General features: G+C 47.1%; 1 protein-coding gene across 4 annotated transcripts in view; it reads left to right on the top strand.

The window, feature by feature from the left end:
• The window catches only part of SIAH3 (siah E3 ubiquitin protein ligase family member 3), a 69,427-nt gene extending 56,870 nt beyond the window's left edge, over window positions 1-12,557 (top strand). Inside the window, exons 1-3 of one of the 4 annotated variants that reach the window (XM_081547370.1) lie at window positions 5,278-5,519; window positions 10,010-10,124; window positions 11,655-12,557. In XM_081547370.1, coding sequence (XP_081403496.1) covers window positions 10,119-10,124; window positions 11,655-12,338 — 690 coding nt within the window. In that variant the 5' untranslated portion in view covers window positions 5,278-5,519; window positions 10,010-10,118 and the 3' untranslated portion in view covers window positions 12,339-12,557. Of the gene's footprint in view, window positions 1-5,277; window positions 5,520-9,937; window positions 10,125-11,654 lie in introns of those variants that run through there. The other 3 variants (XM_081547369.1, XM_081547367.1, XM_081547368.1) reach the window with 3 other exon arrangements.
• Window positions 12,558-24,808: the final 12,251 nt, after the last annotated feature.

The raw sequence follows: 24,808 nt of genomic DNA, 5'->3' as shown, positions 1-24,808 counted from the left end.
GATGTTTAGAAGTCATTTAAAATGATGGTTCAGATCAACATGAATATTATTGCCTTTACCAAATTTTCATTTGTCAACTATATATTAATAGCCATATATCATGTAAACTGTGGGTAGTGCAGGCATGAAGCTCCAGGAAGCAGACACACAGAGCAATCTTCTCTCAGGAAACATATTTTAAAGACATAGAAAGGGATTTCCTTGGCGGTCCAGTAGTTAAGATTCCACACTTCCAATGTAGGGGTTGTGGGTTTGATGCCCGGTTGAGGGACTAAGATCCCACATGCCTCATGGTGCAGCCAAAAAAAAAAAAAAAAGACACAGAAAGGGAGGAAGAGGCTCTCTCAAGCAGGGAGAGCCTGTCTTAAGGGAGGGCACTGCCTTACATAATGCCAATTAGGCCTGGCCACCATGGGTGAGAGGCCCTAGGAGAAATGCTAGATCAATGAAGGAGAAAGGGATGAGCTTGTAAGAAGCTGTGGGGACCAATGCACACCTGTTCATAGAATTGCCTGAACTTTCCAGCAGCTTTGCACTGCCCAAAATGCTAGTAGATGATGTTGTTCAGTCGCTCAGTTATGTCTGACTCTTTGCAAACCCATGGACTGCAGCATGCCAGGCTTCCCTGTCCTTCATCATCTCCCAGAGTTTACTCAAACTCATGTCCATTGAGTCAGTGATGCCATCCAGCCATCTCATCCTCTGTTGTCCCCTTCTCCTCCTGCCCTCAATCTTTCCCAGCATCACGGTCTTTTCCAATGAGTCAGCTCTTCACATCAGGTAGCCAAAGTATTGGAGCTTCAGCTTCAGCATCAGGCCTCCTAATGAATATTCAGGGTGGATTTCCTTCAGGATTGACTGGTTTGATCTCCTTACTGTCCAGGTAGATGATGATAATGAAGATAATAATGATCAGTTATTGAGTACCTCCTATGTTTCAGGCACTAAACTAGGCTCTTTACATGTATTAAGTTACTCTTTACATTGCACCCAGCATCCATTGGTTAGTGATGAGATGAAAATATTGAGTGAAAGGCTTTCTACAAATGCAAACACTGGTCTGGAGTGAGAGCTGTCAGGGAGGTTTGAGGGGGGTCTGGAAAGGTTTTGGTGTTTTTATGATTCCATCCAATTCAGTTATGAGTATAGAAATTATGTAGAGTGAATTTCTTTAGCTTACATCTTCAGCATCTAGCTATTCAATAACCATGAAAATAATAGTGATGATGGAAAAAATGATAATAATATCTTCTTACTCTGGCTTAGGCACTATACAATGTGTTGGGTTGGCCGGAAAATTCACTTGGATTTTTCTGTAACAGCTTATGGAAAAACCCGAATGAACTTTTTGGCCAACCCGAGATTTTGTATTTCATTCAGTCCTTACTCCAACCTTATGAGATATTACAATTCCCATCTTATAAAGGAAGAAACAAGAATGGAGAGGTTAATTAATGAGCCCACGGTCTCAGAGCTTTTAATAGCAAAGCCAGGATTCATACCCCAGTGGGTCTGCCTTCAAAAATGTTTTCTTTCTCCCCTGCAGCACTGTCTTTCCATCCACCCTTGGTCAAACGACACACTTCCTATTTTAGGGGCAGGCTTATCGGAAGGCCCAATTTGCTAAAAATGATTATTGGGAATTAAGTGTGCTGTTGAAAGATGGGGTTTTTTTCTTTTTTTTTTGTATGTGAAATGACCTGGTTCTCTGCTCTAGATTTATGCAGCTCTGGTGTTAGCCCAGGGATACTGAGCTGACAACCATTCTGGGAAAGCCTAAGCTACATCCACGTCTGACTGTAGACGTTTCCTGACAGTGAGGCCATTCCCTGTCCCAGTCATCCTAAGGCAAGCCTCAGGGGGGAAAGCAGAATTCTGAGCGGAGGTCCTAAACAGACAGAGAGGAAACCCTTGCTTCTATCATCTTGGACCTGGAAGATTTAGAGGAATGCAGATGTGTAGGCATGAATTCCTCAGTGCTGGGAGATTTGGAGATGGACTGGGAGCCAGGGTGAGATGGGCCTGAAAGTCATCGTTGTTGTTGTTTAGCCGCTCAGTTGTGTCCGACTCTTTTGTGACCCCATGGACTGTACACCACTCCCCCAGGCTCCTTTGTCCATGTGATTGCCCAGGCAAGAATACTGGAGTGGGTTGCCATTTCTTTCTCCAGGGGATCTTCCCAACCCAGATGGAAAAGTTTAAGACCCAAAGGAATGTAACCATTCATTCAAACACAAAAAACAAACAAAAACAGTTATTGAGCTCTTTAAGGCACCTGATAATGTTCTAGAGATACAATAGTGAACACAGCCAAATTCCTAGTCCCAAGAAACTTACATTGCAGTAGGGAAGACTGACAGTATACAAAAACATGTATGACCTACATATACTATGATATACAGTTGTATAGAACCGAAAAATACTAGGAAGTGAACTAAAGCAGAGTAAGGGGATTGAGAGGGTTTCTTTAACAGTTAAGTGAAGGACAGCCTCAGAGAGGTAATTGTGGAACAGAGATGTGAATGAAGTGTGACAGTGAGCCAAGTGGGTATGTGGGATTGTTTCAAGTAAGGGGAATAGACAGTGCAAAAACCCTGGGGCAAGTGTGTGGACAGCGTGTTCAAAAAAACAGTAAGAGGTCAACATGCTTAGGCTGAGTAGCAACTAGGATGCAGAGAAAAAAAGATGATGCAGAGAATGTGGGTTTTTGTTCTTTGAATTATAGTTGATTTACAATGTTGTGCTAGTTTCAGGTTTACAGCAAAGTGATTCAGTTATGCATATAAGAATATATATATATATATGTATTTATATTCTTTTTCACATTCTTTTCCATTGTAGGTTGTTATGAGTATTGAATATAGTTCCCTGTGCTATGTAGCAGGTCCTTGCTGTTTATCTATTTTATATACAGTAGTGTGTATCTGTTAATCCCAAATTCCCAGTTTATCCCTCCTCCTCTTTCCCTTTTGGTAACCATAAGTTTGTCTTCTATGTCTGTGAGCCTATTTCTGTTTTATAAATAAGTTCATTTGTACCCCTTTTTTAGATTGCATATATACACAGTATCATATATTTGTCTTTGTCTGACTTCCCTTAGTATGGTAATATCTGGCTCCATCTATGTTGTTGCAGATGGCATTATTTCATTTTTCATGAGTAATATTCCTATATATATATATAACGTGTTTTATACACACACACACACACACACACACACACACACACACACACACACACATACATATATACCACATCTTTTTTATCCACTCATCTGTCTATAGACATTTAAGTTGCTTCCATGTCATGGCTATTGTAAACAGCGATACTATGGACATTGGGATACAGGTGTGTTTTTGAATTAGAGTTTTCATCTTTTCTGGATATATGCCCTGGAGCAAGATTGCTGAATCCTATGGTAGCTCTATTTTTGGTTTTTAAAGGGATCTCCATACTGTTTCCATAGTGGCTGCACCAAATTAAATTCTAAGAATGTAGGAGGCTCCCTTTTCTCCACACCCTCTCCAGCATTTATTATTTGCAGACATTTTTGATGATGGCCATTCTGACCAAGGTGATTTCACTGTTTGATCTGCATTTCTCTAAGAATTAGTGAGGCTCAACATTTCTGCATGTGCTTCCTGGCCACCTGTACGTCTTCTAGAGTATGTTGGTTCTTGACGGCACACCTAGGAATTTGTGTTTCATCCTGACAGTGATGGAAGACCATTAAAAGATTTTGTGATAAAAGTTACAGTCTGTAGGAGGCCAAGAATGGATGTAGGAATACTTGTGTATTCATTTCTTAGAGCTGCCATGCAAATTACCACAAATTTGGTGGCTCAAAATACTAGAGCTTTATTTTCAATGGTTCCAGAGGCCAAAATGCTAAAATCAAGTTGTCAACAGGCCCATGCTCCCTCTGCAGGCTCTAGGAGAGAATCCTCCCTTGCTTTTTCTGGTTCTGACGCTCCAGGTGTTCCTTGGCTTGTGGCAGCACCACTCCAACCTCTACCTCCATCTTCACATGGCTTTCTCTTCTGTGTCTGTCTTCTGTTCTGCCTCTTCCAAGAACACTTGTCATTGGATTTAGCGCCTCTCTGGATAATCCAGGGTGATTTCTTCTTGAAATCCTTCATTTATTTAGAGCAGCAAAGACCCTTTTCTCACAGAAAGTCACATTTACTGTTCCAGGGCTTAGGATGTAGACATATTTTGGGGGTCACCTTTCAACTCAATACAACTAGTTAGGAGGCTGTCACATTAGCCCAGAAAGGCAGTGAGGCTGACTTGCCCTAGATTGGTGGCAGCCAGATGGTGAGTGGCTGGACTGTATTAGGATGAGAGCTCAATGCGGAAGAGTCGCTCATTCAGCATCTCCAGGAATATTTCTTGGGTACTAACCATGTTCCAAGCTCTGCCAGCACTGAGGATACAGCAGGGAAGAAAAGATGCAATGTTCAGGGACCTGAGTTCACATCACAGTCTGAAAGCAAAACTGGATGTTCAGTGTATTGTGTGTCACAAAGGAACACAGGGCAGGCAGACCTGCCCTGGTCAGCACAGAACACTGGAAGGAGGAATACAACTTAGCCAGGCCTTGTAGGTGGGTGATGGGGAGGGTGGCAAGTTCAGCTGGAGAGACATGAATTTAAGGAATGCCTGGTCAAGATGTCTTTTGAAAATCACACAAACAAGGGTGGCATGAGGTCTTGGGGCAGCCTGGCCATCAGCATGTCTCAGACCACCCAGGACTAACTGCCACCCACTCACAGCCTGCCAACACAGGTGCTTCTGAAGTTTGCATTTGCATGTGTAACGGTTTTTAGCAACCCATCCCTTCCCTTAAGGTGACAGCCCTGCTCCTACCATAGCAACACCAGGCACACGAGCAAAACTGTTGCCCACAACCTGAGGTTGTTCAGATTGGCTGAGATTGTGTTCCTAGCATGCTAGACCCTGCCCTTGAGTCACCCCGGGGTCCTGAAGTCATCCCATGGAGATGCTTACAGTCTTTAGGTAATTAAATCTTAACCTATAAACGGCTCCCTAGAGGCCCTGGGATTCACTTGCCGGCTGCAGATATAAAAGTCTGACGACTCAAAAAGTGGCTTTTAAGGAAAGGTCTTTCATCTATAAGACTCATAAAACTCATTCGTATGCTCAAAACCCCACGGATGAAAGGGGGAGTCGGTGAAGAAAGAGCGATTCCTCCGCCACTGTTGCGGGATTCCTCCGCCACCGGTGCTGGACTCCTCCGCCGCGCGGTTTGACCGCAGACACGCCCCTAACGTTCGCGGGGCTCGAGGCCAAAGTGCCAGCGGAGGCCCACACGCGGCCTGTCTGTATACTTCGAAGCAAAAGATCAAGGGAAGCGACTCTTCGAGTACGTCGAACCCTCCTGCTTTAATAATTAGCCCTTCGCGATGATCCGGAGACCGCAGTCACCGGCCAGCAGCCTGTCTCACTTTCTTCTTACTGAGGCTTCGTCTCGCGTTGTGATGAGTCCCAAGGCAGAGGCAAGTGGACACCCCCGGCCCACGCGTCCAAGCTCCCGCTAGTCCCCCACGGGCCACACCTCGCGTCTACCATTGCCCGCCTTCTGGGTACTGGATCCTAGAAATAGCTCAGGCTCCTGGAAGCTGAGTGAAGAGTCCTTGGGTAGGGAATTCTAGGATCCCTGTTATTTGGAGTGTGGACTAGAAAGGCCAGTTCAGGCTGCGGGGGCACAACCCAGTAGGCCGTCATCTTATAGGGGAGGGCACAGCTGGGGGAGGGCCTATAATCTTCGGTTGAAGTTCCTTCCTGGTGATTGTTGACAGAAAACGAATGAGGCGGTATGCGGGCATCCAGCCTTTTGTTAGGTCACTGGTTCTAGCTGGATCAGTCTAACAGGTGGGCGATTTCCCAGGTTGGTCCAGCAGACCTTCCTTCCCAGATGGTAAGAAATCATCTGCTGTGAATAAAGAGGATGCTGAGACTCGGGGAGTAATCTCTGTAAAAAGTAAAAGCAAAGAGAGTGCCCAACTGGCAGGGGAAGCTTCTTCTTCAACACTGTTACTGTACTTCCTGTAATGGCAGCTGGACAGGAACCAGTGCCTGGACATGAATCAGGTCCCAGTGTCCCGTCACTGTCGAGTTCTGGGGGAGGAACCACCAGGAGACCAAGCTGATGAGCCCACAGCAATCAACTCATGCTCACCCATGTGCACACACATACACACCCACGTATTTCTACAGGAAGGAAGGGCAGAGGACAGAGCCTCTGACCGAAGGCCAGCGGGCTTTGCATGGATAGGCTCCAGATATGAACCACTCATTCATCCACTCATTCATCCATCCACTCAAGCAGCAAATACCCACTGAGAGTCTACGGACGCCAGACACTGCACAGTGCTGGCTTTGCCCATCACCGGACCAGGCAGGGGGCAAAGTCAACACGATCCCTACCCTCTTTGTCTTCCAAGCTACCTAAAGAGAGAAAGCTACCCGCCCTGTGATTTTCCAAATGAGTTGAAATAAATGCAGCAGTGAACTGTATAGACAGATCTTAACTGCTGCTTGACTTCGGAGGTCAGGGAGGGAGGGAGCACCTCTGTCTTACAAGGGCAGATGGTCTCAAAGTCACAAGACCAGTTGGGACCGTGATTGACACCTGCCGGGCGGCCATGGGCCAGGATCCAGGAACTCAAGAAAGGCCCAGGGTGCTTGAGGACTGAGTTATATTTTTGCTCTCCCAGTGTTGTCCACATATTTCTTCCCAGCCTCTCACATAGCCAGGGTCTGGATTTATAAGACGATCAGCTTGGTCAGGAGATTTTTGAGACCATAGCAACAGTACCTGTGTAGACACCTGTATGGACGCATTTCACCCCTTTTCACCCACAGACCTTGGTTTTTAAAATCGATCCACCCAAATTTTTATCTTCCTCTTTTCACAGTAATAACTTGCTTCCCTCTTGTCTAATTAGTTATAGCATATATGGGGCTTCCTGGATGGTACTAGTAGTAAAGAACCTGTCTGCCAATGCAAGAGATGTAAGAGATGCAAGTTCAGTCCCTGGGTTGGGAAGATTCCCTGGAGAAGAGCATGGCAACCCACTCCAGGATTCTTGCCTGGAGAATCCCATGGACAGAGGGCTGCAGTCTGTGGAGTTGCAAAGAGTCAGACATGACTGAAGTGACTTAGCACGCACTCACACATGGCATATATAGCTCAGGACTCAAAGTTTCTATGTATTTGCTAACCAATGTCTCCTTGCTCAATTTACATATTTTTGACTGCCAGCAAGAGTATGTATGTAGTGATCTAACAAGAAAAAGATTCTGATATTCTTAGAGATGGCATCAGACTATGGGAAGTCCTTGACTCAGTGGCTAGATTCAGAAATAGTTATGGAACAAACTCCTGGGTTCAACCTTAAAGTACAGAATTATTCTGAAATGTTTTAAACAATCTTTGTACATCTATCATGCTGATTAGCAAACTACTAATTTCACCAATGGAAACCTCTGTGGAAGTGTTAATTAGCAGCATCTGGTGTGGATCAGAAATATGGATACTAAGCGAGGCAATTGTAGTCATTATCTCTGAAGTGTGGCCTTTCGGATAAAATGTTAGGTGATCACCTCGAAGTGTGAATTCCTGATTAGGGAATTGACAGCCCCTGGAGTGTAGGTTAAAAATGTACACATTTCTATCACAATCCCTCAGCTGAACATTTTAAAGAAAATTACAGACATTATCATGCTGCCCACATGAAGATCTCATTCATTCAGTGTTCTAAGTGTAACAGTCTGGGGAAAAGCAGCATAAGACACATTTTTTAAGGAAGACAGTCTAATGGAAATAAAAGCCCCATCGTTGTTTTCTATCTCAGTGTAACTTATTTCGTGACTGTTTGGTGGAAACTTTTCCAGAGTCCTCCTGGGTTTCATGTGCACATGCACAGTCATGTTAGGTTTTGAGAGGTGGGGAGGTGAGTAAATGGAATGGGAAACACTAAACCTTCAGCCTCGACCATCCTTCCCAGAAACAGAGGGAATTTTTAACCACTACAGAGTGGGACCTGGAGCAGGTACAATTACTCTTCCGTCTTTGCAGACCTGATGCCCAGCTAGGTTCTGGCCATGACTGTATTCCAACGTTCTGGTTGTTGTTATTGTTGTTCAGTCTCGAGGTCATGACCGACTCTCTGTGACCCGATAGACTGCAGCCCATCAGGCTTCTCTGTCCTCCACTATCTCCCGGAGTTTGCTCAAATTCATGTTCATTGAGTTGGCAATACTATCTAGCCATCTCATCCTCTGCCACCCCCTTCTCCTTTTGCTTACACTCTTTCCCAGTATCGAGGTCTTTTCCAACGTTTGATACCTGCCCTGAAATATAACTCCTCCCCATCTTCTCTCCTGTGTGTGAAATACATCGATAGCATTGCTGAAAGTACTGAAAGCTTCACTTCATCAACTCACATAAATAAGGACATGAGCAAACTCAAAACCCATGACTGTCATTTGAAATTGGGTGCAAAACCCACCTTCAGCTGAAATGCCTCCATTAGCATGGCACTGTTCCTGGAATCAGGCAGAAGGACAGAGCAGTCCTCCAAATGAGCTCACAGATCAGAGGGAGCAGAGGCTGGAGAAAGGGTCACGTGGTGTTTCCAGGGGCAGGTTTCCTCTTTGGACACCAGGATTTGGAGGGATAGCCATTACCAACCATGGGAGTGTGGCTGATAAAATTAAGGAAGATATCTTTAAATTCAATTACACCCTCAGTGGAAATGGTCTCACTAATGCTTGAGGAGAGAATTATACCCAGTCCATAAAGCCTAACATTTCTAAACCCAATTTTGCCAATTATTCTAAAGGTTAATTCAAGATCTCTCTTCCAAATGGCAAGTTAAGGACAGCCAATGGAAGGAAGGCGTCCGTGGACTGACTGAGGGGTTTATCAGCCTGGAAGAGTTCATTAGTTTTAATTAGTGTAATCACTAATGTTGCATTAACAGTTTAGTGAAGGAAAGTAATTATTCACACATCCACTGTATGAGATGGGAAGATTAGAATTCATTTTCCAAAATGATTAGCATTTTGCCAATTAAAAGAATCCCTTCTCCCAGCCAGCAGCCCTGTGACCTCACTCACCCCAAATATCGTGTGTGTAAATGAAACATATTTTGCATCAGGAGAAAGAGCAGGAAGAAATGAAGGATTAAGGCTGTGTTTCTTCTCAGCGCCTTCCCAGGGCACAGCAAGCAAGTGCAGGGGTCTCTGTGAGTTTACGATGTATTTGCATAGTCATTCACTCTGGAATACAACTCTGGCAGCTTTGTTACCCTGAAGCAATTAAACAATGGGAAGGCCAGGGGAAGATGAGGCCAGAAGGAAGGAAGGGGAGAGTCTGGCTGGAACGATCACGGCTCGAGGCCAAGGGTTGGACAAGTGCCAGGACTCCACTGTGGTCCCATCTTGAGTGCGAGCTCTACCGCTGGCTTGGGGCATCGCACTGCCTGAGGGGGCTCCCTAAAGCCCTTGGGCCCTCCTACCAATGGCCCTTAGTGCTGGGTGCCACCTCCGTGCCCACTCTTTGGCAACATGGTCCAACTGCTGTCCCGCCCTGCTCCTCGCCATCTCTGCCAGATCCCCTAGCAACAGCCACTTGGAATTTCTCGTTTCTTAAACATCCCATGTTCTTTCATATCCAGCTCTTTGGAACCTGTTACTCACAAACCTTTTGCCCGTTTTGTTAGAGTGTTGCCCTTCCTGCTTCACCAAGGGTAGACAGCACTTCGCACTGACCAGAACAGCTATTGCCCCCACTTTGCACACTCAGAGTCCCTCCCAGCATCCTGCATCCCTGCACTGTGTTCTATTACGCTAATCACAGTGAGCTGCTGAGACGAGAGCAGGGATCGTACCCTGTTCAGTATTCTCAGCCCATGCCCAGGCGGTGCACGTGTCAGCTGGTGTATACATTTTCGTCAGACGGCTTAATGATTGTGGACAGGTATCAGCCCTCCCTACCTCCCCCTCATCGGCCTCTTCAGAGCTCAGCCGAGGAAGCCCAGCATGGTCGGATCAAGGAACATCACAAAGGAGGGAACCGAGACATCTGCATGCAGGTGGACATTCCCTCTTCACAAGCACATTTCCAAAGGGAGCTGACCCTGGCTGAGTGCATCTCCCAGGCTTCCTCCCGGTTGCATTCAGCAGAAGCACCGACCGGAGGCTGGAGGGAGGGAGGGAAGAAAGGGAGGCCGTGGTGTTTCTTCCTGACCCCCTCCTTACTTTGATTTTATATCAATACTACGTGTGTGCTTGCTAAGTCGCTTCAGTCGTGTCCGGCTCTTTGTAACCCTGTGGACAGTAGCCCGCCAGGCTCCTCTGTCCATGGGATTCTCCAGGCAAGAATACTGGAGTGGGTGGCCATCCCCTTCTCCGGGGGATCTTCCCAACCCAGGGATCGAATCTGCGTCTCTTCACGTGTCCCTGCGTCGGCAGGTGGGTTCTTTACCACTAGTGCCACCTAGGAAGCCTGGTGGTGAGCCCTGGTAAGTTGTTCTTTAACAGTGAGCCTAAAGCAGGACAGAAGTGTGCCTGCTAGAACCAAGTCCCAGGAGTAACAGCTGAGACTCCTGCCCTGGGGACCACAGTCCAGCTGCACAGTCAGATCTGCCTGCCATGGTTGTTTTACAACCCAGAAGGGCACCCCAGATAGTACCAATCCCTGGCAGCACTGGAAGGACAAATGGGTATTTACCGAAATTTTGTTCTAAAAATAACACTAATGAAAAAATAGGGGGAAAAATCCATTGACCTCCAGTCCCTGCACAAAAATATCAACAATATAAAAACAGAACAGAAAAATTGATTTCTTTGTTCCTTATGACCATCATAATGCATGCTATTCGAAGGGGGAAATTTCCTATTTGTTTCAGTATCTTATTAAAGAATCAGAAAGGCGTAAATATTTCATTTTCTTGGACTGAGTTTTCAGAATCTCAACCACCCAAGACATCCACCACGTCCCTCATTTTTTTTAAGTTTTTCTTTTTTTGTAATATACATTCTGAAAATCTCTTCTTGCAGGAAGAATCTTTTGAAGGAGGTTCTATTTTCAATAGGGTAAATTTACATTCTTTCCTGAAATGACATGCAGATGTACAATGTTTCAGCATCTAAATTTGGCAAAACATGCAAAACAATGAATTCGGTCTCATTAACCTATTTGTCAAAACAGATAATAACAAGTGTTGACAAGGACATGGAGAAATCAGAACCCTCTTCCTTGGCTGATGGGAATGTAAAATGGTGCTGCCATTTCAGAAAACAGTCTGGCAGTTCTCTCTATTTTTTTTTTTTTTAATGAAATAAAGCTTTCTCTACCTGTATCGGTTGGAGAGGGAAAGGGCAACACACTCCAGTATTCTTGCCTGGAAAATCCCATGGACACAGGAGCCTGGTGGGCTCCAGTCCACGGGGTCTCAAAGAGTCAGACACGACTGAGCAACTGCACGTCCTCACCTGTATTGGGGAGTTTGCTTTCCACACTCTGAACCTGGGGGTTGGTGGGGGGGCGGGGGGTGGTCCTCAGCCAGAGAGACTGAGCTCACGGCCACTAACCCACTAAGGCTCTTCTCTTTCTCTTACAGTATGTGTCCAGCCGACACGCCGTCACTCAGAGCGCCCCGGAGCCCAGCAGCTATCCCCCCCAGCACGCACCCCACCACCACTGCCCCCACCACTGCCCCCACCAGCCCCATCACCGCCTCTGCCACCACGCCCGGCCCCACCGCCTGCACCACCAGGAGGCGGGGCTGCACGCCGCCCAGGTGATGCCCTGCCTGTGCCCCTTGTTCTCCTGCCAGTGGGAGGGCCACCTGGAGGTGGTGGTGCCCCACCTGCGGCAGATGCACAGGGTGGACATCCTCCAGGGGGCTGACATCGTCTTCCTGGCCACGGACATGCACCTCCCGGCGCCGGCCGACTGGCTCATCATCCACTCCTGCTTCGGCCACCACTTCCTGCTGGTGCTCAGGAAACAGGAGAGGCACGCAGGGCACCCCCAGTTCTTCGCCACCATGATGCTGATCGGGACCCCCACCCAGGCCGACGGCTTCACCTATCGCCTGGAGCTCAACAGGAACCACCGGTGTCTCAAGTGGGAGGCCACGCCCCGGTCTGTGCTGGAGTGCGTGGACTCGGTCATCACCAACGGGGACTGCCTCGTCATCAACACCTCGCTGGCCCAGCACTTCTCCGACAACGGCAGCCTGGCCATCGGGATCGCCATCTCCACGGCCGCGGAGATCTGCTCCTCGGAGGCTGAGATGTGACGCGGAGGCCCCCGGTCGCTCACGGGCAGCCACCCCTCCACCGAGAAACTCTGCCTGGGGCCTCAGATTTCTGTGTGCCAGGACTCCAGGCTCCTTTCTAGTCTTCTCCCTCCTCCCCTCCTTCCTTCCTTCCTTTCTTTTTTTTTGTCTCAGGTACTTTGTGGTATTTGGTATCTGTCTGCCATGGGCATTACATTATGTAAACATCCTGTGATGCAAGACCTTTGTGTGACGTTTGTCCTGATTTGTTGCTGTAGTTTTACAGAACGCTTCTTAATCGGATTCCATCAGAATGGTGATTGCTGGCCACCTGCAGTTCCCTTCTCTCCTGCTTCTCGAATGAGCAATAGTCACTGAGGTCACGAGGCAGACTCTTGGGATTGAAAGGAGACTGAGTGTCCACATCATTTCCCCCTCCTCCTTTTAGTCTATTTCAGACTGAGCTAACTCCGAAGGGTGTGGAGACAGCATATTACGGAAGGGACCTGGCCAGCTCAGGGGTGTGTATTGCAGACCAGCTAGACACAACTCTGCCACTTTCCCAGGAACCTCAGGGGCCACACTGCTTAGACACAAGACGGGGTCTCCTCCAGGGTGCGGGGCTGGAGGTACCATCACTCTATGTGTCCTCTGGGTTGATCCTGGGGTTCAGGTGAGCAAGCAAGAGGTTGAACCCTCTTTTGCAGGCTGCTGTGAGCTTGCCCTCAGCCCGGGCCATTTTTTTCCCTCTCTGAAATCAAAGGCCTCAAGGGTTTGGTGCTTTCTAGAAAACCTCTTTGCCCTTCATTGAGCAAGTCGTAGAAAAGGATGGGCAAGACACGGGGGAAGAGAAGCAGCCAAAAAACCAAAGGATAAAATTCATCTCCCACCTCTGGGAGGGCGTTCTCCTCCGAGAGAGCTTTATTGTCAAGTTATAAAATCCATCAGTGTTTTCCCTCGGGGCGGAGCGCTTTTGTATCCAGCAAAGATTCCTCTGTGCTCTGGACAGTTCATAACCAGAACCATGACTCAGCAGCAGACACAAGGAACTCGGAGGGTGCACCTGGTCCTCTGGCCCGGAGGCCTGGCCCCATCACTCAGACACCTTAGAGGGTCCTCTTTCCTTTCCTTCTAAAACGCCCTGGTGGTCCAGTGGTTAAGACTCTGTGCTTCCAACGCAGGAAGCATGGGTTTGATTCCTGGTTGGGAAACTAAGATCCCACAAGCCACGTGATGCAGCTGAAAAAATAAATACATAAAACATGCCGAGGGCCCCATTCAGCACACAGATGCTATCACTGGTCAGTCTGCATCCACCACTCTGCTGCAGGATGAATGAAGAGGCCACAAAAATCCACATTGCCTCCAGGTGTAAATGGCGGTCTCTTTTTCGGCTATCAGAACAATGTGCCAATGTCTTATTGTGGAAGCCTCTTGGGTTTTTGAAGAAAGTAAGCGCCTTTAGTCAACGTATCTTCTAATGGAAGCTGAACACCTGTAAGTCTTCCCAGGAGGTCCTCTCCTACCTCATTTTGTCATTTTTGTTCTCTCCTTGGCCACTCCCCATCTGCACCAGAAGCATGGGACCCCCGAGCCCCACACGACGCTCACTAGTGGACCTTTCGCCAACCAGACGTTGCCCTCAGTCCCGTCCCCTCACCTTGGCCATCTTGGCTGGGTCCTGGCAGGCCTCCCACTGAGGACTTAGTTTCAGGCAGCCTGCCCTGGCTGGGCATCAGCCATCTTTTCTCAGCCAAAAATAACTGATCCTGAAACACAACGGCAACCTTCCCCCAACAATCCTGTGGCCACCTGCGCTGTCAACCTCCAGCTCCAGCTCCACAAGGGCAGTGCCAGCGCATGGAGGAGTGCATAACACAGCCCCCTCTACTTACACAGTAACTGCTAGGGCCCGGGAGCTGGAGTTTTGTTCTCTAAGAGCCCCACGGTGGCTAATAAACATCGTGTTACTGATGGAGGCCAATGCCAGCTCTGCAGCCCCAAGGAAAGAGTCATGGGTTCCTTTCTCTTAGCACCGTCACAGCATCCTACAAGGCACCAGCATCTCCTGCCAAGAACAGAACAAGCCGGGACCAGCTGTGGGGAGAGACTGGCTTCTTCCATTACCCCCAGGCCCTTCCCCAGAACCTAAGACCGTCCCCACTTGGCTGTAAGTCTGTTGCCTCCGGAAGCTGCATTCCTTCTCTGCTTCCTGGTCCTCCACCACTTTGAAACATTTGTGTAGCATCACAGGTGCCCAAGATAAACAAACCAAACCTCAGCAAGAGTCTAATTACTGTCCACAGGGCCTTAGGGCTCCTGCAGACATCATCTTTGCCTTCCTGTAGTGCCAAGTTACATGAGCCAAACTGAGAATAACGTTAGGTTATTTTTAGTGCACACAAGACTGTATTATGAATAAGTGAGCCCAGACAGGAACTGATATTTTTGGTTCCCAGAAACGTTTTAGACTAGAGGGTAGAGATGTGTTATTGTCACCCATCTATGATGGTCCCAAGAAGGCCTTTGTCTGTATAGCCATGCGTGAAGAATGGAAGAAAGGGAGCAAGCTAAAAACAATGAGCAGGGATAGAAAACGGTACCAACAAGGTGTGCTGTGTTGAGCTTTATCGTCACAAAGTTGCTCCCTCATTTGATTCTTGGGTGAATTCTCATCAGCATCTTTAATACGCTAAAAAACATAGAAGTTCAAAGACATGGAATGACCTTCCCAAGGTGACAACCACGACTTGAACCTGGCCCACTAACTACAGACTTGGTGTTCTTGTGATAGGAAGATGAACCCCAGAGAGTCAGCATGTCCCTCCTCATCTGTGGACTGTGGGCCCCGGGGTCCATGGGGTCTTGGTTCCGGGACACCTGGGGAGCAGGGAGACAGAGTGTGAAGTGGGTTTGACCTTAGAGGCATCTCAGCTCAAACAACTGGTCAACCTGGAGGTGTGGGGAGGGACATGGGGGGGAGGGGGAACCAAAGAGTGGGGTCTTCAGTGGCCTCAGGCCCCCCTCTGTATCCCATCACCCACCGCAGGCTCCTCATTTTTAGATTCCCATGAGTCAGCTCCGTGTAGAGCCCTGGGATCTGACTGCCACTTGTGCACCTAGGTGCAAACTTATTACCCACCATCTAAAGAGTACAGTCAGCCCTCTACATCTTCAGGGGTCTGGGTCAGGATAAGCCCCCACCCCCCACCAACCTGCAGATACCAAAATCGATGGATGCTCAAGCCCCTCATATAAAATGGCTCAGTATAGTCAAGTCAGAGCCCACGGATGTGGGGGACCAGCTTTATTTGCATTTTAAAGTAGGCCTAGGAAGACAGCAGCCCTTAACAGCAAGATATGAGTTACCAGCATGTGAACTTCAAGTAGGAAGTGGGGTGAGAAGGACATCCCAGCCTTGAGGCTGAGTTTACATAAATGGTCCATGCACAATGGACCATTGCAAGGTCCATCAGACTATGCAAGGAAGATTGCTTTTAATTATCCTTCTCTGCATGAACTTGCTTCTGGGGTAGATCCCATCACCACCTGTGGAGATTGTGGACCTTTTAGAAATGGGTCAGGTTAATCACAATGGTACTCATGGCTACCACTTATTGAGGGTTTATTATGTAACTTAGTGGGCTAAGTATTTTGAGCATGTTACCTCATTTAATCCCCATTACAACTGTATGAGGGCTTCCCAGGTGGCACTAGTGGTAAAGAACCCGCCTGCCAGTGCAGAAGATGTAAGAGATGCGGGTTTAATCCCTGGGTCAGGAAGATCCCCTGGAGAAGGAAATGGCAGCCCACTCCAGTATTCTTGTCTGGAGAATCCCGTGGACAGAGGAGCCTAGCATGCTACAGTCCATAGGGTCACAAAGAGTCAGAGATGACTGAAGTGACTTAGCATGCACACACAGAACCTTATAAAGCAGGTACTATTATTTCACTCATGAGAAACCTAAGCTAAGAGGGATTAGACACTGTTTAAGGTCACATAGCTAGCAAATGGTACAGCGCAGACTGAAATTCAGTGTGTTTTGCTCCAAAGTCCTGGCTTCAGACCAACACCAACTATGTCATTTCTAGGAATTCATGGACCCATGGCTCAGAAGGGCCAGTCCTAAAGTCTGAATGGCATAGAGGCCTTTTAGTACTTCAGTATTAAATGCACCCTTTCATTTCTCCCTTTTCTCCCTCTTTTCCCAGACCAAGACAGAGTGGTATGTTAGAGCTGGCTTGTGTAACAGTTGTTAAATTTTTTAGGAATGTTACAAACTGTTAAGCACAGCCATGATTAAAAATTATATTATATAAATTGACAGTTAAGTTCTATTAAAACAGAAGTAATAAATACTCAAAACTCATCACTTCCTAATTATTTCACTACTCTTTTATTTTCTGTGCTCTTGAGGTTATTTACCTTGATCATATATGTGTGATGAACATTCTATATAATGATGTGCTACCATCCCCATGTTTGGTCATCTCATGGGAACAGCTTGAAACTGGCCCATGGAAATTGGCAATGCTATAAGCCAAGGTGTTTCCCACTTGGAGAACTAATCATTAAACATTTGCCAGCATTATCACTGCATGGACAGTTCTGATGCATACATCAGGATGGGGAAAGGCGATTTTGGAAGGAGAAATAAGATCCCAGTGGCCACAGTGACAGGATAGAAATGACACCCAAGCCAGTCAAATAGCAAATTATTGGGAAGACGCAAATTGTTTTGGAGAAGGGAGTCTGAGGCTTTAAAGCAGCTTCGAGGACATTCCTTGCCCTATTCCAGATCCTTCCCTATTGTAGTTAGTGTGGAAAGTTCTATCTGATGACTTTCATGGAAAAAGTATGGCTTCACAAAACCAGCCTGTTGGCAATCCCAGTCCAAAACAGAAGACCAAACTCTACAAAAGTACAGTCTCTTGTTACTTGTTCTCATTGGTCATTTTTCTTACTCCACATGTAGACCAAAGCCTAAAGAAATATTTCACTTTGCAACAAGAGATTGGAAATATCCAGCATCTGAGGATGACACAGTGAGCAGGGTCTATAACATGGCGTAACACGTGTGAATGCTAAAACAGGACCCTTATCCACGTAGCTGAGGGACAGAGAGGGAACAGGTCAGGGGATGTTACATGAAGAACGGAGCACAGCGCTGATCTAGCTTAATCTGGCTACTTCACTGCAACCCAACAAGGACCCTGTTTACAATTTGCAGTCTACCCAGGCCAGCACTCTTTTCACATTAAGGCATGGTTCCCACTAGGATTAAAGTTACAGTGAAACTCCTGGTAAGAGGCAGAATCTCCAAGGCCAATAGTGAATCAGTGACTCTGATCCCAGTGGCTGCAGTGTAAGAGAAAGAACTGAGGCTTGTTGAAGCTTCCACTTGGATATGATTTCTGGTGGAAGGGGAAGGGATCATTGTTGGGACATCAAAGAATTATGTTTTGATTAAAGTTCAGCTACAAACAGCATCTAGAGCAGAGTCTCCTCGTAGACTGTTAGACCTTCAGATGGTTTGTTCTGAAGATTTCCCTTAGAATTGCTGAGCTCTCTACTGTGTTAACCTGGAGAACAGGCAGCCAAGAAAAACTTCACTGTTACAAGATCCAAACAATCTGTTGTAGATAAGCATTGATTTTTTTTCCCTCCCAAATCAGATTACTACATAGGTTACCTACATGGCTTAGAGTTTGCCTTTTCTAATATAGTATAGTATATAGAATACTATACTATAAATATTCCTCTCCCCTCTTTAACCTCTTTTTGGAATACTGAGATGAGAGAGACAGAAAGGAAATCAAGGATCATTTTACTTGACCTAAATTGATGTTTATGTAATTTTCTAGGCTTTCTTATGATGTTAGAAGAAGCCAGCTTAGAATATCACTTTATCTCTACCCTGTTTCCCATGAAAAATGTCATTAAATTGCATTTGATATTGTTTCCTTGAACCCTTCAGAGTTGCTTGTTGTTATTGTTTGTTGTTGGATTTTTTTCCTTCCCACAGGATTCTGTGCAACTTCAGGGAATAGAAATGAAATGCTATACGGGAAAGCGCAATTATCAGAAATTCACCAGCTGCCACATTTGACCTGTGTTTCATTATCTTCCTCCCCGTTTCATTTTTTTGCCTCCATTTCAAAATCATAGTTGGATGCAAGGGAGAAAGTATTTCTGAAGGTGAATAAAAGCCCTGGCAACTAATGTGCCCCCAGTACTAGTTCAGTCTCTGGTGCTGCCTTGAGAAGAGGGATCACAGCCTCCCCCGATGCCCTTCGCTGCCCACCCCCTTCCTACCAGCGCCCCTTATCTGAGCTCTCCCCTGCCTCTGTCTGACAACAGGGTCCCTGAAATTTACTTGTGGGCCTATCAGATCAGTTGTCAAGGGAGCCTTCATGGTCTAATTCTTTAATTTCAGGCCACTGTTAGTTACTCGCAAGATCAGGATTGAGCAAGAAGTTTAATCCTCTTGCCTGTCAATCCACCTTAACCTCCATCTTCTTCCTTACGTCCTTCTTCCCAGAACCTGTTTCCTGCTCTCACAAAGGCTTATAGACAGCGCCTTAAACTGAGCTGAGTGATCAAAACTGACCACAGGACCAGCATGAATATTCATGAGCCAGGTTCGTTTTCAGGCCATGACCTCTCTTGGAACAGTTCTGCACCCTATGATGTCCCAAATACTTTCCCTTGCCCTAAAAATACACTAAAGGTGCACAGCAAGGTTGCTGAGTGCCGGAGAGAGACTCCACTGAAAGAAGGGGGACACTCACCTGTCGAGAAATTCAGCCAGGGAGGGAGGTCCAGCCCTGAACCCTCCCTGGGAGGCAGGGCTTTATTTCCCAAACTTCAGTGTGCTTAAGAATGTGCTTAAGAATGATCAACAGGGTTTCCTTGGCAGTCCAGTGGTAAAGATTCCACCTGCCATGCACAGAACACGGGTTTGATCTCTGGTCCGTGGAGATCCCACATGCTGCCGAACAACTAAGCCAGTGCGCCACAATTACTGAAACTTTCACGCCTAGAGCCCATGCTCCACAAAAGAGAAGCCACAGCAATGAGAAGCCCACGAACCGCAACTAGAGAGAAGCCCCCGATCGCTGCAACTAGAGAAAAGCCTGAGCAGCAACAAAGACCTGACAGAGTCAAAAATAAGTAAATTAAGTGTATATATATGTGTGTGTGTATATATATGGATATGTATGTATACATAAAGAATGATCAACAGAACTTGATTTCTGATATCCAGAAACCAGAAATTCTCACCAGAGATTCTGAGGAGACTCAGAGTGGAACCCCGGATTCTGATTCTAACCCTCTTTCCCCCACAGGATTCTGCAAGGGTTATGTGACTGATGATTGGATTCTCAAATCCAGAGCTGAGCACACAGGTGGTAACAGGGGCCACAGAAAACAAAGAAGCAGATGAAACCTCCTGAAGAAGCAGGCCAGTCCTTCCTCGAGAGGGAGGAAGGCAGAAAAGCAGCGACCGGTTACATTCGGATGGAGGGGCAGGAAACAAGCCGAGTCCGAAAAGGAGAGGAGTCAGGTAGAGGTTGCCTGTGAGGAGAGGTAGAGGGAACTCTGCTCTCCTGTCCCTGGGAGGCAGAGGTGGTGGGAGGCAGGCACAGAAGAGGGAGAGAAGAAAGCTGGGCAGGCAGGATGCGGGAGGTCAGCAGCCGTGATGCCGGAGCCGTGACCGGGGTTGGCGGATGGAAGCCAGCATGGAAGGGTCCCCAGGGCCAGGTGTCACGCGGGGACAACTCCGGCAGCCTGGTGCTGATGAAAGGACTGTGTAAATCTTCCCCATGAGCACATAAGGGGCTCATCCTGTAAACCCCTGCCAGGTTGGGATGGTAATTCATATTTAAATCTCTGCCCCTGGCCCTGACTGGGAGTTACCTCGCAAATCCCTAGGGAGGCATTTATTTCTCCTGCAAATCTCCCCAGGATGCCTGAGCAGGTGTCGCTGTTCCAGGGCCGTCCATGGGGGATGTGAATTATCAGGCCACTTTCAGCAGTGGCTCAGAGCTAAGCCCCACATAAGTCTTGCCTATGGGGAGAGAGGTAAGGAAATCACTGAACTAGTTTCTTTTTAGCCTAGAGATATACAAGATATACTCCGTACACCCTCTGCAAGGGGCCCCATGCAAAAAGCATCTATTAAGGATCAAAGCTGGGGATGTGGATTATCACCCATCCAGGAGGTAATTCCACCTTCCCCTTTCTCTGACTCTTCCTAGGTTCTGTATCAACTTTTGTTAATACATGGAGATAGACATTTCTTGATTTCTATGTCTGACTTGACCCATAATCCTGGCAATTACAGATTTAAAAAAACACAATCAACAGGAAATCAAGCACTTCAATACATTGAAATGTTAGAGAACTGTTGAGTGAAGCTGGTCACCTTGGCTGGGCATGAAAATAAACTGCTTGCCTAAGTTGTCTCAGAACAGGAGGTCCCAATAAAGAATGCGATGCTACAGTCAAAACTCACCAGAGAATTGGAGAAGGGTCGAAAGGAGGAGGAGGAGACGGTACATCCTACCAACCTCCCAGAAACTCTCACACTGGAATCCACCTTGGCTGAGAAGGACTCTGATTCAGACCACACATGGGCAACAAGAAAGATGATTGGCCAGAGATGACCCAGAAGCCAACTGCATTACCATAAACCCCAAGACTGTGGGCCATGTGACAACTGGGTTCCCCTGCCCTGCTGCTCTCCACCGAGGCGCCCCTTCCCAATAAGTCTTTTGCTTTATCAGCACATGTGTCTCCTCTGATAATTCATTTCCAAGTGTTTGATCCCACCCTCAGGCCCTGGAAGGGGTCCCCTTTCCTGCAATGGAAATGCTTCCAGATCATTCAAAAGCCAAACCCACCACCTACCTGGTGGTCCTGCTTCTGGCAAACAATGACAGAAGATCGAGACAGCCAGCAAAACTCAGGGAAGGTCTCCTGGAAGTCTTGGTCCATCCTCTAAACATTCAGATCTACATCTTCACCAGCCCAGGAGCGAGGCTCTGTGAAAAAGGAGAATCAGGAAGACCATTATCACTGGGTCTGCTTTAGTGATGTGGCCACACCCCGAAGGCAAGGCTCAGTTGGGGAATGGGCTCTAAAGGGGAGAGTGCAGTAAAATAAAAGTATTAGGGTATTTGCTAAATCTGGCAAACCTAAGAGGAAAGAGTCCATAAAGTGAGTTTGTTTTATCATGGGTGCGGGTTACTAGCCACAGCAAGCCCTCATTGGCAGTGTTGCCCTTTGCTCATTCTGCCCCTAATCTGGGGAGCCACGTGTATGGCCAACTTTCTGGCTGCAGGGCTGGTGGGGCTGTATTCCCTAGGCTCTGCTCCTGCATCCACAGTGGGCTGCTCTCTGGGCAGGCACTGGTGGGGCTGAAACTCGCCTCCATTGTTTAAGAAAGCCTGGGGTGTCTTGAGAGCCCAGAGTCTTGGGGCAATTGGGCACAGGGAAGCCATGGCAATTTAGAAATAGTCCCAAGTCTTCAGGTAGCCATTAAGAAGAGCACTTCAGGACAGGATGTATGAGAGCCTACAGCAAGAGCAACAAAATAGGAGTGAACGCCTACATGTGCTAGGCTTACTGGAGGATACAAAGGGAAGAGCACTGTGGTCCCTGCCCTCGGGAACTTCGTAGTGAACTCAAGAAGACAAAATAAATACATTTACACGTGCATCAAGCAACTAATGGCCCAGCGGTTCCTAAGCAGCAGCCCAGTGGCATTTGGTTGGTTTGGATGACATGCATCCATAGTTCTGGTCAGAAGAAGACAATGAGCCCAGATGGACTTGGACTTTTTCTTTGGCTGCATTGGGTCTTATTTGTGACATGGGGGATCTTATGTTGCAGCGCGTGGGCTTCTCTCTAGTTGTGGCGCACTGACTTAGTTGCCCCGAGGCAGGTGGGAGCTTAGTTCTTCGACGAAGGATCAAACCCATGTCCCTATCATTGGAAGGCAGATTCCTAATCACTGGACCACCAGGGAAGTCCCTAGACAATTTATTATTTACAGCAAGAAGAATATTTGAGTCCAGGTTTCCTGAGCCCCTTCCCTGGTGGCTCAGACGGTAAAGCATCTGCCTGCAATGCGGGAGACCTGGGTTTGATTCCTGGGTCAGGAAGATCCCCTGGAGAAGGAAATGGCAATCCACTCCAATACTCTTGCCTGGAAAATTCCATGGACGGAGGAGTCTGGTGGGCTACAGTCATGGGGTCCCAAAGAGTCGGACACGACTGAGTGCCTTCACTTTCACTTTCCTGAGCCCCAGTTCCAATAGGATAATGAACAGGTGCTGCCTGAGCACAGTGTGGGGGAGAATTAGGGAGAGGACCCCTGAGATTAGGAGACTCTGATCTTAGGTGGGATTGCTAGGAAGTCTGCCTATCTTCCTTTCTGGAGAGATTATTTTTATTACCCTGTGTGTTTCAGTCATGTCTGACTCTTTGCAAGCCCAAGGACTACAGCCCCCTGCCAGGCACCTCTGTCCATGGGATTCTCCAGGTAGGAATACTGGAGTGGATTGCAATTCCCTTCTCCAGGGGGTCTTCCCAACCCAGGGATTGAACCTGAGTCTCCTGCATTGCAGGAAGATTCTTCACCATTTGAGCCACCAGGGAATCCTTTACTACCCTGGAATATAACCAAATCTCACTGAGGAGGGAACACTTCTATTTTTACTACCCAGGAACGTAAATAAATTTGTTCTAGAAGGAGTCATTGTCTCCACATTTACATTAACATACCTCAAAAGACAGTTCTAGAGCAAATTGGCTCTTCACGCCTAGACATATAGAAACATGAGCAATTCATGTACAATCCTCTCTCAACAGCCTTGAAGAATAAAGAGCTAATGAAATGATGCAGACTTTAACTGACATGGTTTGAGGAGGAACATGATGGAAGCTATTATGATTAAAAAAATGCTTCATGGAGAAATAACTTGGCGTTGTCCCTGAAGAACTTGCAAATAATGTCCAAGATTCCAGCCCATTCTATCTGCTAGGACAAGAGTCAGATAGTAAATACTAGAGATTTTGCAGACCATATGCTCTCTAGGACAACTATTTAATTCTGCCATTGTGGTGTGAAAGCAGCCTTAGACCACACCTGAATGAATGAGCACGGCTGTCCTCCAGTAAAACTTGATTTACAAAAACAGGCAGCAGACTGGATTTGTCTGATGGGCTGTAGTTCATCAACTTCGGCACTAGCTGCTGCTGCTAAGTCGCTTCAGTCGTGTCCGACTCTGTGCGACCCCATAGACAGCAGCCCACCAGGCTCCCCCGTCCCTGGGATTCTCCAGGCAAGAACACTGGAGTGGGTTGCCATTTCCTTCTCCAATGTATGAAAGTGAAAAGTGAAAGTAAGTCGCTCAGTCGTGTCCGACTCGTAGCGACCCCATGGACTGCAGACTCCCAGGCCCCTCTATCCATGGGATTTTCCAGGCAAAAGTACTGGAGTGGGGTGCCATTGCCTTCTCCGTTCAGCACTAGAATACACAACAATTCACTTTAACACAGATGCAATGGGATGATCAAATGGATGGGTCACTGACCATCAGAAATGGCATGAGGGATTCATTCAACAGGAAGAGGGTTGGATGAAGAAGCACTGAATAGGGACTTCCTTGGTGGTCCAGTGATTAAGAATCTACCTTCCAACACAGGGGACATGGGTTCGATCTCTGTTTGGGGAACTAAGATCCCACATGCAGTGAGGCAACTAAGCCTTCGAGCCGCAACTAGTGAGTCTGTGTATCACGAGGAGCCCGCATGTCACAGTGAAAACCCAGTGCAGTCGAAAAATAAATAAGCAAGCACTGAATAATGAAGAGAGTCACAGAGCAAGAATCTAGACTAGGTAATTCCTAGGGTCCTTTATCACTCTAAGATTCCATAATTGTTTAGGGGCTTGGTAGTGTAACTATAAACTCGACAGGTGTTTTGAGTTTTCTTCCAAATGTAGAGTCCTATTAGAATCTTAATCTACACATTCACCTCCAAAATTCTAGAAGAGCCAGAGATTCTAGAAGGTCACAGAGAGCCTTACTCATGTTAGTTCTTAGGTTCTCTGAAATAAATGATAAGGGAGACTGAGTCTGATGGTCAGTGACCCAACAATGAGAGGGAATGCGCTGATCCCCATCCTTCACGTAACTTCCCTGAGGCAGAAGACAATCAAAATACAAGGGTTCTGTCTTGAGAAGTCCAGTTCATCATAAGAACTACAGACTTTGGAATATGATACTATGTGTGTGTGCGCTCAGTCATGTCATACTCTTTGCAACCCTATGGTCTGTAGTTCACCAGGCTCCTCTATGGAATTTTCCAGGCAAGAGCACTGAAGTGGGCTGCCATTTCCTCCTCCAAGGGACCTTCCTGACCCAGGAATCACACCCATGTCTCTTTCATCTCAGCTTCCTTGGTAACTCAGTTGGTTGAG

The sequence above is a fragment of the Giraffa tippelskirchi genome, chromosome 12 (assembly GCF_054371585.1).
Source record: "Giraffa tippelskirchi isolate mGirTip1 chromosome 12, T2T-mGirTip1v1.2.pri, whole genome shotgun sequence".
In the NCBI taxonomy this organism is placed as follows: Eukaryota; Metazoa; Chordata; class Mammalia; order Artiodactyla; family Giraffidae; genus Giraffa; species Giraffa tippelskirchi.
Note: the sequence above shows the minus strand (reverse complement) of the source record. Positions and strands in the feature narration are given on the sequence as shown.